Genomic DNA, 16,805 nt, shown 5'->3' on the forward strand with positions numbered 1-16,805 from the left:
AAGATACTTTGTTACATACTGAGTAAGGAAAAAAAACACTATATCAGAATCAGAATATATAAGACAAAGGAGAAAAAAACTAATGCATTGCAGTACAAGCGTGTTTTGTGTGTCACGCACCATATATACACTACCGTTCAAAAGTTTGGGGTCACATTGAAATGTCCATATTTTTGAAGGAAAAGCACTGTACTTTTCAATGAAGATAACTTTAAACTAGTCTTAACTTTAAAGAAATACACTCTATACATTGCTAATGTGGTAAATGACTATTCTAGCTGCAAATGTCTGGTTTTTGGTGCAATATCTACATAGGTGTATAGAGGCCCATTTCAAGCAACTATCACTCCAGTGTTCTAATGGTACATGTGTTTGCTCATTGGCTCAGAAGGCTAATTGATGATTAGAAAACCCTTGTGCAATCATGTTCACACATCTGAAAACAGTTTAGCTCGTTACAGAAGCTACAAAACTGACCTTCCTTTGAGCAGATTGAGTTTCTGGAGCATCACATTTGTAGGGTCAATTAAACGCTCAAAATGGCCAGAAAAAGAGAACTTTCATCTGAAACTCGACAGTCTATTCTTGTTCTTAGAAATGAAGGCTATTCCATGCAAGAAATTGCTAAGAAATTGAAGATTTCCTACACCGGTGTGTACTACTCCCTTCAGAGGACAGCACAAACAGGCTCTAACCAGAGTAGAAAAAGAAGTGGGAGGCCGCGTTGCACAACTGAGCAAGAAGATAAGTACATTAGAGTCTCTAGTTTGAGAAACAGACGCCTCACAGGTCCCCAACTGGCATCTTCTTTAAATAGTACCCGCAAAACACCAGTGTCAACATCTACAGTGAAGAGGCGGCTGCTGGATTCTGGGCTTCAGGGCAGAGTGGCAAAGAAAAAGCCATATCTGAGACTGACCAATAAAAGAAAAAGATTAAGATGTGCAAAAGAACACAGACATTGGACAGAGGAAGACTGGAAAAAAGTGTTGTGGACGGATGAATCCAAGTTTGAGGTGTTTGGATCACAAAGAAGAACGTTTGTGAGACGCAGAACAAATGAAAAGATGCTGGAAGAATGCCTGACGCCATCTGTTAAGCATGGTGGAGGTAATGTGATGGTCTGGGGTTGCTTTGGTGCTGGTAAGGTGGGAGATTTGTACAGGGTAAAAGGGATTCTGAATAAGGAAGGCTATCACTCCATTTTGCAACGCCATGCCATACCCAGTGGACAGCGCTTGATTGGAGCCAATTTCATCCTACAACAGGACAATGACCCTAAACACACCTCCAAATTGTGCAAGAACTATTTAGAGCAGAAGCAGGCAGCTGGTATTCTATCGGTAATGGAGTGGCCAGCGCAGTCACCAGATCTGAACCCCATTGAGCTGTTGTGGGAGCAGCTTGACCGTATGGTACGCAAGAAGTGCCCATCCAACCAATCCAACTTTTGGGAGCTGCTTCTGGAAGCGTGGGATGCAATTTCTCCAGATTACCTCACCAAATTAACAGCTAGAATGCCAAAGGTCTGCAATGCTGTAATTGCTGCAAATGGAGGATTCTTTGACGAAAGCAAAGTTCGATGTAAAAAAAATCTTATTTCAACTACAAATCATTATTTCTAACCTTGTCAATGTCTTGACTCTATTTTCTATTCATTTCACAACATATGGTGGTGAATACGTGTGACTTTTCATGGAAAACACAAAATTGTTTGGGTGACCCCAAACTTTTGAACGGTAGTGTATATATATATATGTGTGTGTGTGTGTGTGTGTGTGTGTGTGTGTGTGTGTGTGTGTGTGTGTGTATGTAGTGAGAGAGAGAGCGCAAGATAACAATGCATTCATTTCATTATTCATTATGATATGAATTGGAGAAAAGCAAGCATATCATAGCATATGTGAATCCCTAGAGAGCAAATGTTTTGTAGTTTTACTTGAAAAATGACTCAAGGGATTAATTATAATTAATTGACTTTCTGTCACTCAGCTTATTAATTGGCTAGTAGTTGTAGTAATAGTAGTAACAACTGGTGTAAATAATAAGAATAAGAATAAAAATAGAAGCATATATAATAGTAATAGAAGTAGTTGCAATAGTTGTGGTAGTAGTGTAGAACGCCTTATAGTAATGATATTCAAGCAAAGTGCGATTTGATAATACATGTATATAAATCAGTATGTATATCCCTGTGACAGGGTTGTTGCATGTCAAGTGAAGAATGCCAACAAAGAGACTTGTTCTGGGAGAACATGTGACCAATTAAAGCAACCGTGTTTCCATCCCAGTGTTTTTATACAAAGCCATTTAAAATATAAAAGGCTTTGATGGAAATGGCAAACATCAAATAAAATCCCTCAAATTTTCACAAGGCTTTTTTATAGGCTCACTTGAAGTGGATAACATTTGTATGTGATAAAGAAATACAATAAATGCAATGGAAACACATTTCACGCATTCGGGGAAATAAAAAGAAATGCAAATAGAATGTAATGATCAATGATTTCTTATTCTTACTGGTCCATCTTTTTTATGGGTGTCAAGGGTATGAGTATATAACGTGGGACATGTAGGTTTATTTTCAAGGTTTTGTTTGCAGATCTGATGGAGACACCTTAGTTTTCATTATCTATTGTTGCACCATTTCATTTTTGGCTTGACAATGTGTTTGAGAGTTGACTAGAAAATAACAAGGCTGCCACAGAGTCAATTTCCTTTCAGCAAATAGACGACTGCCTCTTTTATTAGAGGTTTAATACATGCACACAGTTCTGTATATCATCAAGTCCCCAGGCCTCTCCTCTTGCTGGCTGAATCAGGCATATATAAAGGCAGACAGGTTAATTAAACAGAGGTGTTTCTCAGTGCCCAAATTAACCCAGACTCATTCTACCTGCCTTCAGACCAGTGCCAAAACTGCAACTCATCTTTCATCATCACACATTTAAAAACCAGTGAGGTGGGTTTCATTGGCATAATGAAAATGACTGCCATGTGCATAGATCAGGTCTAATGGTGGTATAGCAGCAGTACTGTAGTAGTAGTAGTATTAGTATACGTGGTGTTAATACTCCTTTATAGATCGCCAGATAAGTACATTTACTATCACAGATTAGGATATTCTTCAAATCACTCAATTTTCAGTAGGAGCATTAAATGTAGCCCACATCTTATATGGTCATATTAAAGGGCTTCTTTTATTACCAAGTTCTTGATGACAACAGTAGATACATAAAAGCATAAGGACAAATGAATGTGTTGAAAGATTATTAAATAGGTAAAACATCAATTTTCTGGAGGATTCCGTTTGAACCTCAGTCTAATTAATAGGATGGTAGTGAGGATAAAGCTCACAGTTGTCAGACATTTATCCCTGCCAGGCGGCAGCCTGGAGGGGATTATGCGTTCGGTCGTGTGTGTGTGTGTGTGTGTGAGTGAGAGAGAGAGAGAGAAATACACACTGTTCAGTCTTTACACCTCTTTACAAACCACGCGTCGTGGCCTTGGAGCATCAGGAGGCCTGGTCCAAGAAAATCCCAACTTTAAATATACGTAGTCATACTTTCTGCGCTTTCTGTTGGGTTCGGACATTTTCTTGTATTCCCCTGTGTTTTTTGTTTTTTTTCCACGCCTCCGCTGAAGCTCTTTGGCGCCCCCAGGGGAGGCGGGCCTCACGGTTTGAAAACCACCACTTTAGCATGGATGAAGGTCAATCAGCAGAGCAGCTGTTTGCCTTCGTTTGTTTTATATCACTGTGATGGTTAAACACATTTGAATTCTTTTAATAAGGGCTTTGAAATCACGATCGCCTGATTTCTGTCATTTCATGTCAGACTTGGTCGCTTTCGTGCAAGAGTTCACTGAGAAGCTGCACATCCACAGACTGACAGGCAGAATGTTTTTATTAGGTTGTAACGGACTATATGGGCTCAATTCACCATAACTGGTAGACACGGGCCCTTTAAGAAAGGGTTTCCGGGTTGACAGGGCGGAGCGAAGACTAGGATGGTTGGAGCAGCGCCATGTTGCTCACATTGTGATTTTGTACGGAATAATAAATGACACACGCGTTCGTGTAGTCAATGAGAGAAATTGTCCGTCTCTACTTTCCTGCAATTTCCACCAGGTAGTCTTTTTAGCTTGAGTGCTGTGTGTTAGCTTTTTTTTCCATATTTCCCGTTCAATTGACTTGGGTGCTGCACAAAAGTCTTATAATGGCAGGAAAAACACTGGTTTCTCTGTCCGCATGTGCGTGTATTTCCCTTCTCCCGGTAGGCGAAAAAAGAGATGGTTTGTCACCAAGTTCGAACAGCAGAGAAGGGGAGATACATACGGCTGGCGGAGATCTGACTGCACTCCTCTAGTTCCTCACCAAAATGCTTTGCTTAAGACAACTCAGCTCGCAGTAAAAATAAAGTAAAGAAAGGAGGAAAGCTGAACAGAGAAATTTGCAAAAGTCCCACAGTCTCTTTAGGGGTGTTACTATATGGCTATTAAGGTCTACAGATCTAGGCAGGTGAACTGTACCACCCAGGGTTTGTGTGAATGTCAGCTGGATGCCAGGGAGGCCTCTGTTAGGCTGTTCATTATCACCATCCACTTCATGATCCAATGATTTCCGTTGAACAAGAGGAAGCCAGAAGATCAGGGAAATCATCTCAGTTCTTTCAATCCAATTTGGGCCGTGCATGGGCTCTATAGCCCAGAGGCTACTCATTCACTTATGCATACATCACTGGGAGCAGTAGGGAGGGAAGCAGGCAGGTTAAAGCAGGGGAAGTTAATATCATCAAGAAACTAAATCTCAAATGCTCTGATCTCATTTAGAAGTGGCTGTGCAAGGAGAGGAATACATTTGAGTTGTTTCTTTTTTTCTTTTTCTTTTTTGTAGACTAGTCGGCAGAAAGGGAATGGCGGGGTCTTCTGGGAGGCAAGGCAAATGCAAGCCCTTATTATGTGAGATGGCAGTAAATGAATTAAAAGTGACCAGAAGCGCTGGGGCTGAAATTGAACCTAATTGGACGAGTTTAAAGTTTCAATGTACAGTGAAAAGAATGGAGGGAAAAGCAGCTGCGCTGTTTAACAACTGTGGGGCCTCGAGGGGTTTGAAGTAGGGGGAGCTCTCTATTTTGATGGAAGAGCTAAATTAAAAAGAAAAAAAAGTACAAAACTTTCAGTACACATGCGAGGCATCTTCAGCATTTTCTGACGTGGCGCAGCTCATACTGGTCGACATGAGGACACTTAACCTCACAATCGCTGATGCAAAACAGCATGCTGCAAATCAAATTTCAAATGGTTGGCTCTACTGCTCATTTTAAATACATATGTCTTAAAGTGTCTATCTTAGAAGAAGTGCGTTGATGCTGCAGATGTGACCGTGCTAGACATGTGGCTACAACTGGGGGACTCCTACTACAGATTTATGTAATAAATGCTCCCGCATTAGCACTGGATTGAAAGTGCTACCAATGCTCACAACTTCAGCAGTGACCCGTAGCAGTGTTTAACAGCAGAGAAAACCCTCTAAATGACCTTTTTTTGATTGCCTAAAATTTGACAACTTTTCCTAGAGTGAGCCCCGACATTAGAAAAAGTGAAACACTGTTTTTGTTCATATTTCCATGAAAGCTGTACACCACAAGGGTACTAAGATTGTTAAAATCATAAGTCAGTCAGTTACATACCACAAAAACCACAGACACACACACACCACACACAATGAGAAATTGGGGTTATTATTACGCTTGGAAGATGCGAGTCTACACAGGGAAGCCGACCAGCTTAGGCCAGGGGAAGAACTAGGGGATGTGGGTTGTTCTTGATATGGCAGCTGGACTGAGGGGGCAAAATGTCATGTGTGACAATTTCTTCATCTCTTACAAACTCTGCCAGCAGCTCCTGAAGAAGATCACCATGGTTGGCACAGTTAGAAAGAACAAGTCTGAGCTCCCCCCCGTACTCCTTGCAACAAAGGGGAGAGGGAGGCCTTCTCATCAAAGTTTGCCTTCACCCCCACCGCCACTCTAGTTTCTTACCTCCCAAAGAGGAACAAGAATGTGGTCCTCCTGTGCACACTGCACAAGACAGGTGACACCAGTGGTCGTAACGACAAGAAGCCAGCCATCATCCTAGAATACAACCAAAACAAGGGAGGCATGGACAACCTGATTGCAGCTTACAGCTGCAGGAGGATGACTGCCTGCTGCCCCCTGGTCATCTTCCATAACATCATTGATATGTTCTCATACAGTGCGTTCGTGATATGGAACAAGAGCAACCCTACCTGGGTGTCTGATAAGCGGAACAAGAGGAGGGTGCTCCTGTAACAGTTGAGAAAGGCACTTTTAAACCCACACATGGAAAGAAGGGAGCGCCTCCCCCACACAGTGAGTGGTGTCCACCAATTAAATGCAGTATTTCTGCACTGTTAAGAGGGAAAACCCAGATAGTCACAAAGTCTGTGATGAATGACAGGTTGTTTCTTCGTGCGAAACAGATTTGGGGTTGGTTTGATTTAGGGGTTTAATGAAGGCAGGTCATAAATTACCCTTAAGACGAGGGTAGTATACAGAATGTTAAGACAACACGAGTTAAACAAGAATTACATTGTGATCATGTTTTAACACTAGAATGACCGGGATTTCACTCCTACCTAAAACGACCATGGGTGGTCACAATGACCGCCCACAGTTTTTAAACTCTTAAAGTTTTACCAGGGGGATGCAGCATGTGGGAGGATCACGCTATTCCCCCCCAGTTCCCCTCCACCCAAAACAGGCACCCCAACTGACCAGAGGAGGCGCTAGTGCAGCAAATAGGACACATACCCACATCCGGCTTCCCACCCGCAGACACGGCCAATTGTGTCTGTAGGGACGCCCGACCAAGCCGGAGGTAACACGAGGATTCGAACCGGCGATCCCCATGTTGGTAGGCAGCGGAATAGACCGCTATGCTACCCGGACGCCCCGGCAACTAAATTCTAATGCCAGCGAACTGTTGACTGTCCTTGCATAAACCTTTTTTTGGATGCGTCTGACCTTGTGTGACTCACATCAGGTTTAGAAGTAAGGTGCCAAAAGAGATGTGATCACAGCAGTTTCCTGGGAAAAAAAGAGAGAGAGAGAGATTCTTGGGAGGTTGACTCACAGTTGTTAAAAATTCCCCACCCAGCTGCTCTGGAGTGGCACAAAGCATCTGTCTACAGCTTTCACAATTGATAAAAGGAATGAGAAGTCAAATTTTAACATTGTTAAATCATCAGTGTGAATTTTAGAAAAAAGACGGAAAGAGAGGAAGGAAAAGACAAAGGACTGCATCAGCTTTGACACACAGTTGCTGTGGACTACAAAGACGTTTTCTTTTTCATCCAAATGAAAGCTTCTTGTTTCTCAACCTGTCCAGTTGAAACGGTACTCTGTCTCCCTATCTCTCTCACCCTGTCACACCCACCCACACATCCAACCACCTATACCTACACATCCAACCACCTATATCCACACATCCATCCACCTATACCCACACATTCAACCACCTACACCCACACATCCATCCACCTACACCCACACATCCAACCACCTACTACCACGCATCCAACCACATACACCCACACATTCAACCACCTATACCCACACATCCATCCACCTACACCCACACATTCAACCACCTGTACCCACACATCCATCCACCTATACCAACACATCCATCTATCTCTACCCACACATCCAACCACCTACACCCACCCGCCCACCCACACACACACGCACACTTTTTTCTGTTTCTACTACCACACATCCAACCACATACACCCACACATTCAACCACCTATAGCCACACATCCATCCACCTACACCCACACATTCAACCACCTGTACCCACACATCCATCCACCTACACCCACACATTCAACCACCTGTATCCACACATCCACCTACACCCACACATTCATCTATCTCTACCCACACATCCAATCACCTACACCCACACATCCAACCACCTACACCCACACATCGATCTATCTCTACCCACACATCCAACCACCTACACCCACACATCCAACCACCTACACACACACACACGCACACTTTTTTCTTTACTTATGAGGGCCCTCATTGACTAGATTAATTCCCTATAGCCCCTAACCTTAACCATTAGCCTAACTTTAGCTTAATCCTAATTCTAAATTTAATATTAAACACAAGTCTTAACCCTAAAATAAACCCTTAAAGAAGTGAGGCCCAGCCAAAATGTTCTCACTTTGCAAGAATTCCCTCACTCTTGTGGTTAAAAATGCAAATTGGTCCTCATAAATGTAGCTGAATAAGAGCATATTAGCATATTTCTAACAAATGAATGGAAAAGTTGGACATGGGACTTGTCTGTTTTTGAATGATTCCAACACACACACACACACACGTCTTTCTCGCCATCTTTGTAGCTTTCACACACCCCTCATTTCCTGTCTCATAGAAAATTAACACAACTTGAACATTACCTCCAAGTCAAATTGTTGACTGCTAATCTTGTATTTATTCTGAAAAAAAATGTCAGTGTGGGAAAAAAGGCCGGCGACCTCTGTGCTCTGCTGGATTTTTCTGTTCAGTGTAGCAGGAGCTACAACAGAAAGAGGGTTACTGAAAGGAAAGCAGCAAGCTGTGTGAACAGGTGCCCATTGGTGCAGCACAACCTCACACACACACACACACACACACACACACACACACACACACACACACACACACACAGATGTACACAGAAACAACACAAACATCTAATCCAACTGAATGGGAGCCAAATAGCTGGCTAAAGATGAAGATGCTTTGCACCCCCCCCCCCCCCCGCACACACATACCCACACCCACACACAGAGTGAGAGTACTGTGTACTGTGTGTGGTGTAATTCTTTCCACCCTGCATGGTTTCGGTTCCCCTTTCAAGCTATCTGGCCCTGAAATGCTTCTCATGTTTTTAGAGAAGGTAAGTGGGTCCCTCCCACACTGGCAGGCTGCTCCCTCACCAGCTTCAGAGGCTGGCTTGTTATTATTTAAAAGATGGAAAATGTATTTATTTGATTTCTTTCCTTCTATGTATAAGGGAGTAGATGTAAGTTAAATGTGAGTTATATCATCTCCAATGAAACTGTTCTTTAGCAAACCAGGCTTGCTGGAGGGGGGTATGAGAGGCGGGCGTGCTCGTGAAACAGGCCGCCCTGTGGTGATAGCATCCCGGGAGCATTAGGGGCGAGATAGGATCTGGACTGATATTACAACTCGGTGTCGGGGTCTCTCTGCTGTAGTTCTTTCTCCCTCTCTCTGTCTCTCTTTCTCCATCTTTCAGGGCGTCGATGGACTCCAGTAATGACATGTTAAAAAGTGAACCTCCTCAGCAACCTCTTCCGTCAGCACCCGTGCGCCTCTCTGCCTTTCTCTCTCTTATCTCTTTCATCCCCCTCTCACATGACGAGCTCCGAGCAGGTTTTAATGAATATTTTAGGGCCCTTTGTTCTCATTCTGGTGGCTGCTAGAGATCATTGATGAAGACCGCGATAACCCCCACACACAATACCATCACCACCGAAAACTACTTTGCATGGGTATGACTTAATTTCCTACTCATCCTCTTACCCCTCCCCATCCCCTGTATAACGCTGTCCCGTAAGGACTACCTTCATCGACTCAGTTAATCACAGTATGAGTTCTGTTTGAGGGAGATTGATGGGGGAGTGAGTGTGTGTGTGTGTGTGGGGGGGGGGTCTTAATAGAAAGAAAACTTAACAGTGCCGAAAAAACAGGAGAGAGACGTTATAAATCAAGTGTCCGTGTGTTATTGTCACAGTTCGCAGTTAAATAATTTATCAGCTACAGTAGGCTGTCTCTTCACAGCACTAACAAGAAGGAAAATCTTTCTTCTTCTCTACAACTTTTGAAAAAGGAAAAACAAATCCTGCTTTAACTGAACCGATTTTACTCTGAAAATTGAATCATGAAATCCTCAGAGTCAGGTGATTGCTAAAAATAACATGAAATCACCTAACACCCCCCCCCCAAAAAAAAACGATGAAAAATGCCAGACGTAAATTTAGTTGGAACACTTCACCCCACTTTCCGCTTAGCGGTTTTTATTAGCATCTAAAAATAACAGCAGCGTCGTTAGCATACACATCTACGATTGACTCATGACGTCGGTTTTGTGCTTGTGCTGTGGTAAAATTGACCGCGAAAAACACTCATAATGGCAGTCAGATGGATAGTGACAGATGTTTGACAACAAAACTGATAAAAACGTATCCTAAGAACCCACTTTACTGGCCAGTAATTGGCAACATGATAGACTATTCTGACATAATGCTTATATATGCATGTTCTCCCCGTGTCTGTGTGGGTTTCCTCCGGGTGCTGCGGTTTCCTCCCACCATCAAAAAGACATGGGTGATAGGGTTAATACTCCTGTCTGTGCCCCTGAGCAAGGCAATGGAAAGAAGAACCGGAGTTGGGCCCCAGGCACTGCAGCTGCCCACTGCTCCTATACAATAGGATGGGTTAAACGTAGAGAACAAATTTCACTCTAACCTGTACAATGACAAAAATAAAGTGGCTGGTGATATACTTACATACCGTATTTCCCAGACTACAAGTTGCACCGGAGTATTAGTCGCACTCAGTAAAAACACGTTGTTGTGAGGAAAAAAACATATGTGAGTCGCTCCGGTGTATAAATCGCATTTATATGGTAGTACCATAAAAACTGAATGACAGTAGAACAGACATTCCAATTCAAATCAACATAGCAGGATGGTCAGAGCCATGGCGGCCATTTGAACCGCTGCCATTGCAAAGAACTCTGACTGATGTAGCAGGCTAACTTCCTTATAAACTTCTGTGTAAACCGACTTGTGGCAGGCTGCGGACTCTTTTTTTCTTTTTCTTTTTTTTTTCTTCTTTTTTTTTTTAAGTCTCGGACTCACTGAACTGAGGTTTTGCAGTAATGACCAAGCGAGCAGTGGAGTAGTACGAACATTTACAGCCCCATAAATGTGTTGTCACCATGACAACTAACAACAATCTCCATTTCCTTTTTAACTCCTCAAATGACCATGGCAAACAGTTCAATGTCCGTTTTACTCTCATTTAGTTTCTATGGACGAGACATCTTCAACTGAGTCATAAGATTAAACAGTGCCATCTAGTGGCCTTATTTCAAATGCAGTGTATTGTCCAACAAAATAATATTGTATAAATCGTTTTGTAGTATAAGTCTGCTTCCAGTGTGGGAAGATGGCGGCGCAAATTCACGTTTGCCACGGCCTCACCCAGTACCATCCATGCAGTGTCTTTGTCCACATCTGCGTCTAAGTTTGTTTTGTCTTCGTTTGATGGCTGGGAGAGCTGGTGCTGGATCGGCTGGAAGAACTTGGTCTGCTGCATCCTGTGGGCCCAGGGACCACGGCCCTGATCGGAACTGCGCCTGAAGAGGTAACACCGATGGCGGTCTGACAGGACACGAAAGCGGGGCAGGCTAAGCTAACTGCTAGCCCATGCAGACCGGTTGTTCCGATAACACCAAGGGCGGTCTGGCGGCGGCCTCACCTAGCCTTGCCTATGTTTCAATGTCGTCGTGTAGAGTGTGGGGAGGTGTGTCGAAGGTGTCTGGCTGGGAGAGTTGGCGTTGGATTGGCTGGGGGAGCCTGGTCTGCCGCATCCGGTGGGTGCAGGGACCACGGCCCTGCCGGCGCTGCACCCAAGAAGGAAACACCAAAGGCAGCCTGACAGGATGCAGAAGTGGGGCAGGCTAAGCTAACTGCTAGCCCATGCAGACCGGCAGTTCCAACAGTCATCATGGCTGGTGTTGCTTCTCTGGACAATGGAATTTTTGAACTGTGTTGCACTGAGTGGACTGTATGGTTAACTATTTGTGTGTTTTTTGTTTTTTTTGGGTTTTTTTTTTTGTTGCTTTGTTCTCTCTGTTTTTGTATGTTTTTGGTGGTATTGTTTTTGGAAAATTTGGGATGTGTGTTTTTTGTCTTTTGTGTCGCACTGCTGTGGGCTGGGGGTAACGGAATTTCGTTTCTTTTGTGTATGCAAGTACATGAAAGAAATGACAATAAAAGGTTCCTGATTCCTGATAAGTTGCAGGACCAGCCAGATGAGTAAAAACAAACAAAACAGCAACTAATTGTCTGAGAAATACAGTACTTCTATCCATTTATGTATCTTTCCACATGACGGACAATGACAACTAAATATCCATCCATTATCCAAACTGCTTATCCTGCTCTCAGGGTCGTAGGGATGCTGGAGCCTATCCCAGCAGTCATTGGACGGCAGGCGGGGAGACACCCTGGACAGTCCGCCAGGCCATCACAGGGCCCACACACACACACGCACACTTGTACTAAATTGACAACAAAATATTAACAATATTTTACTCTGCTGTTGCATTATCACAGCAGCTTCATCCCAACAACACCAACAAGGCCCATCCTGATTATGTCCTACAACTAGATTTGATTTAAATCACCTGTTTTTCAAATCTACTTCTACCTTCTTCTTTTCTTCTTTATTTCATGAGTGTTTTTTTCCACTCCTCTCATGACCATTAAAGGGTAACTCTCAGTGTATTGCTGCTCCACCCCTGGCAGAGCTATGACCATGCAAATGGAATTGCCATAATTTGACACGGCTATTCCAGGGCCTTTTCCATTTCAGCCAGCGAAGTGCATTTTCAAGTAGTGACTTTCCCAAAGGGATCAATTTAGGCTGATGATTTAGCAAACAAGGGTACGTACTGTTTATTTATTTTTTTTAATATATATTTTCAGAGACGCAGAAGACTGCTCAGTATTATGGGTGCGAGTGGAGTCCCATCCCCCCATCAAATAAGAGTTAATGTTGAACATTTTGATTATTTCCCTTTAATGCGAGACTTTTCCCTTCAGTACACATCAGCACCCGCTGTTATTTTGAATGGATTTCGCCCTGATGGTCTGCCAGAGAGTATCACTGTACAGTGTTCCTGGCTCATCTTCTCTTTCACCCCTTTAGCTATACATCTCCACCTGCCACATTTTCTTCCTGACTCCATCCTTGACGCTGCTAACTGTCAGCTTCATAGCTTTTGACACTACATAAAGTGTCCTACTCCAAAAAGATCTATGATCCATGTGGGGGGGAATAATGCTTCATATTTATTTATCGTTGAGTATGTAATGACTGCATCTTGATAACATCGCTATTTTGCAAGCAAAGGGCTTAAAATAGTGATAGCATCGACCTTTTGCGAGTAGGTGTCAAAGTGGTAAAGACTTTTCCCTTATAACGTGAATTTCATAACTTTTTTCATGTATAAAAACAACTCGTATACTGTATATCATTTTTCACTATGCTGTTTTAACTTTCCTGAGCGAGCTCGCCTTCCTACAATCCCCAATTTTCTATATTCCCTTACATCACTCCTTCGTTCCTCCCTTCCTTCCTTCCATCCGCTTTACTCGTCATTTTCGTCTTTGCAACCCTGTCACCCCCCCACCACCCCTCCCGGTGAGGTCTTGTTGTCGGGTGAGTGAGTGGTCATGTTTCTAAACGGGGGTGTCCTATCGTCTCCTCTCCTCACGCCAGGCAGAAGAACTTTGCCCGAGGCATCGAGCAGCAGCTCCCAGATGGCATGGTGGTGGCGTCGGTGCCAACGGAGGTTCAGTGCCACGAGGAGCTGTCGGAACCTGTGCCCGACCCGGAGTACCTCACAGGTAAGGATCCATATTTCATAGGATTCATACTGAGCTCATAATTCACAGCTGCGCAGCAGTACTTCATCACTGCCCAGCGGTGTCTGTTTCAACTGAATTGTAGGAAGAGTGGGGGGAAGATGCTGGCTGTATTTTCTTTCATGGCCATTTATTCTCCCCTTCCAGTAAATTAGTCCCTCCCTTTTTTTTGTTTTTTTGTGGATGCCCAGCTGAGAAAGCAAGTATTGAGTGCTACTTGTTGAGGTTCTTTTCTTCAGAGTCAAACCGAGAAGCTTGCACTCGGGGTGCTACACAGTTATGCTGCTGTTATTCTGTCAATTTCTACATGTAAACTGAGTGCAGGTTCAGTTGTTTGTTTCAGGAAGACTAGAGTGTGCATTGGTGCTGTTGCCTCAGTGGAAATAAAAATCCACAGTTTTAAGGGGGGAGGGGGTCAAAAATTTTTTTTTTAGGTTTTTATATCATTCTGTGGCTTCCCAGTAGTGTTCCATATGTATTCAAACCCGAAAATTCAAATTTAGGTGGAGGTACGCATGTTTTAGCATCAACCCTATTTTCCCAAGCCCTTCTAAAAGCTTTTACCCAGGTGACCTGACATAGGTTTCTGCACTTTCTTTTAACACTTTCGCCACTCTTCATGCTTACACTGTCAGCGAACCATGTGTGTGTGTGTGTGTGTTTGGGGGGGGGGGCATCAGTGCTAACCCGCGTCACTGCTTTTTGCTAATGGTTGAGTGGGTGTTTCCATTTGAACAACCCGGAAAAGAACACAGATTTTTTGCCCTGTAAGTATCAGAATTACACAAACCATTATGTGTATGTTTTTGCGCACATCTGTCCTTCAATCAATCAATCAATTAATCTGTCAGCTTTTATCAGCTTTTTTATAATGTGGTGTTGGTCAAAGGTAGAACTGTCACTAAATTACATCAAGCGTGGCCCAAAATATTTCATGTTGCATTCAACTGCTGTAATTAGGTTAAGATATAGTAACTTTAGGCATATCTTCATTTATCAAATCACTAAAGGGAATAGAGAAAAAAAGGCACTGTCCACGGCCTGTTATACTTCACTGAGGTTCTGATTACCACCATTTTATTTCCCCCCCAGTGTTTACTCGTTTTTGCAGATTAACTTGAAGACAGGCATCAGACTAATGTTGTTATAAATGCAGGTATCTGCAGGGGCGTCTTGCACAGAAAAAGTTAAGGCGAGGCCTAATTATCTAACTCACACTGGTAAAGTTTAAACAAGAAAAACAAACCATAAAGTAATGTGCTGGATTGCGTAGTCCCTTAAATATCAAAGTGACTTTCTTTTGTTTTGGTTGGAGAAATTAAAGCATTTCTCAAAATAATTTGTATGTTTTAAAGCATTACAATAGTTCATATATTTGTATACACTTAACTGTATGGAATATAACGTAGGCTACAGAGGAACACTTTCGGTTGGCCTCAAGGAGGTTCTGGCAAACCATCCGGCGACTCAGGAAGGGGAGGCAGGGCTTGACTCAGGCTGTGTTTAGCCAGGGAGGGGAACTGTTGACTCGGACTGGGGATGTCAAGCGGTGGAAAGAACGCTTTGAGGAGCTCCTGAACACGGCTAACACGTCCTCGGTGGAGGAGGTAGAGTGAGGACTCGGGGGAAGCCCCACCCATATCCCTGGCAGAGGTCTCTGAGGTAGTTAAAAAGCTCCTCGGTGGCAAGGCACCGGGTGTGGATGAGATTCGCCCTGAGATGCTGAAGGCTCTGGACATTATTGGGCTGTCTTGGTTGACACGCCTCTTCAGTGTTGCGTGGAGGTCGGAGACAGTACCTGTGGAGTGGCAGACTGGGGTGGTGGTCCCCATATTTATAAAGGGGGACCAGAGGGTGTGCACCAATTATCGGGGCATCACATTGCTCAGCCTCCCTGGGAAAGTCTTCTCTAGGGTGCTGGAAAGGAGGCGCCGACCGATTGTTGAACCTCGGATCCAGGAGGAACAATGCGGATTCCGTCCTGGCCGTGGAACAACGGACCAACTCTTTACCCTTGTGGAAGTGCTGAGGGGGACATGGGAGTTTGACCAGCCAGTCTACATGTGTTTTGTGGACTTGGAGAAGGCTTACAACCGTGTACCCCAGGGCACTCTTGGGGGGGTACTGCGGGAGTATGGGGTACCAGGGCAGTTGCTACAAGCCATCTAGTGCTTGTATATATGATGTATATAATGGTAGCATATATTGATATCCTAATACTGTATTGAATCTAATTGTTCATTGTTGAGAAACATCACAGCATCCACAACTCTCTCCATATTTGCAACCCCGCCGCACAAAATACGTGTTCATGAAAACAGCCAGAGAAATCTGGGCATGTCTCGGCTTGCCCTTCCCTTTCAGACGCATTTTGAATTATCTCTTTAGCCTTCCAGAGGTTCTTCTCGCTTCAAGGAACCTGTAAGATGGAAAAAAAGGGCATCATTACCGAACACCATTACAAGCTTGTCCCGACATTTATGCTCAATGGGGACTCCAGGTCTGTATCTTAAAGTTGTTTTGAATTTTCTGTTGATGATATTTTAATGTTTTATTCAACATCACACAGCCCTCGGAAGAATTATGCATTAACTCACAAAATACAGGACAGTAAAATTTGAAAATACACGGCTTGCCCCTGCTGTCGAGACAAATATTTTTGTTTTGTTTTTTCATCAAACACATAAATGAACCTAATGGGTACTTTTTATGTCATAAATCGATATATTCTATCAAGATGTTGTCACTCCCTTGTACACGCTTTTCTCCCTTAGAGACAGAGGAAGAACCTTTCATTGTAACTAGTAAATACTTTAAAGCAAACAACTGACTGCAAAAAATGCATAAATTACATAAATGAAGAATCAACCTCATGCTATAATAATATTACAATAATATTTAACACCAGTGCATAGTTGTTAAATGTGTGTGATAGACTTAGAGAGCGCTTGCATATGCACATATCTATTGCTAAGGTGTCCATTTTCATTGTGTGTGTGTGTGTGGGGGGGGGGGAATAGTATGAGGGCTGCAGTTCAGG

General features: G+C 43.4%; 1 protein-coding gene across 1 annotated transcript in view; it reads left to right on the forward strand.

The window, feature by feature from the left end:
• Positions 1-16,805, forward strand: part of astn1 (astrotactin 1) — a 552,260-nt gene that overhangs the window by 266,297 nt on the left and 269,158 nt on the right. Inside the window, exon 15 of the mRNA XM_056292697.1 lies at positions 13,620-13,747. Coding sequence (XP_056148672.1) covers positions 13,620-13,747 — 128 coding nt within the window. The remainder of the gene's footprint in view (positions 1-13,619; positions 13,748-16,805) is intronic.

Source organism: Lampris incognitus, chromosome 14 (genome assembly GCF_029633865.1).
Source record: "Lampris incognitus isolate fLamInc1 chromosome 14, fLamInc1.hap2, whole genome shotgun sequence".
Classification (NCBI taxonomy): domain Eukaryota; kingdom Metazoa; phylum Chordata; class Actinopteri; order Lampriformes; family Lampridae; genus Lampris; species Lampris incognitus.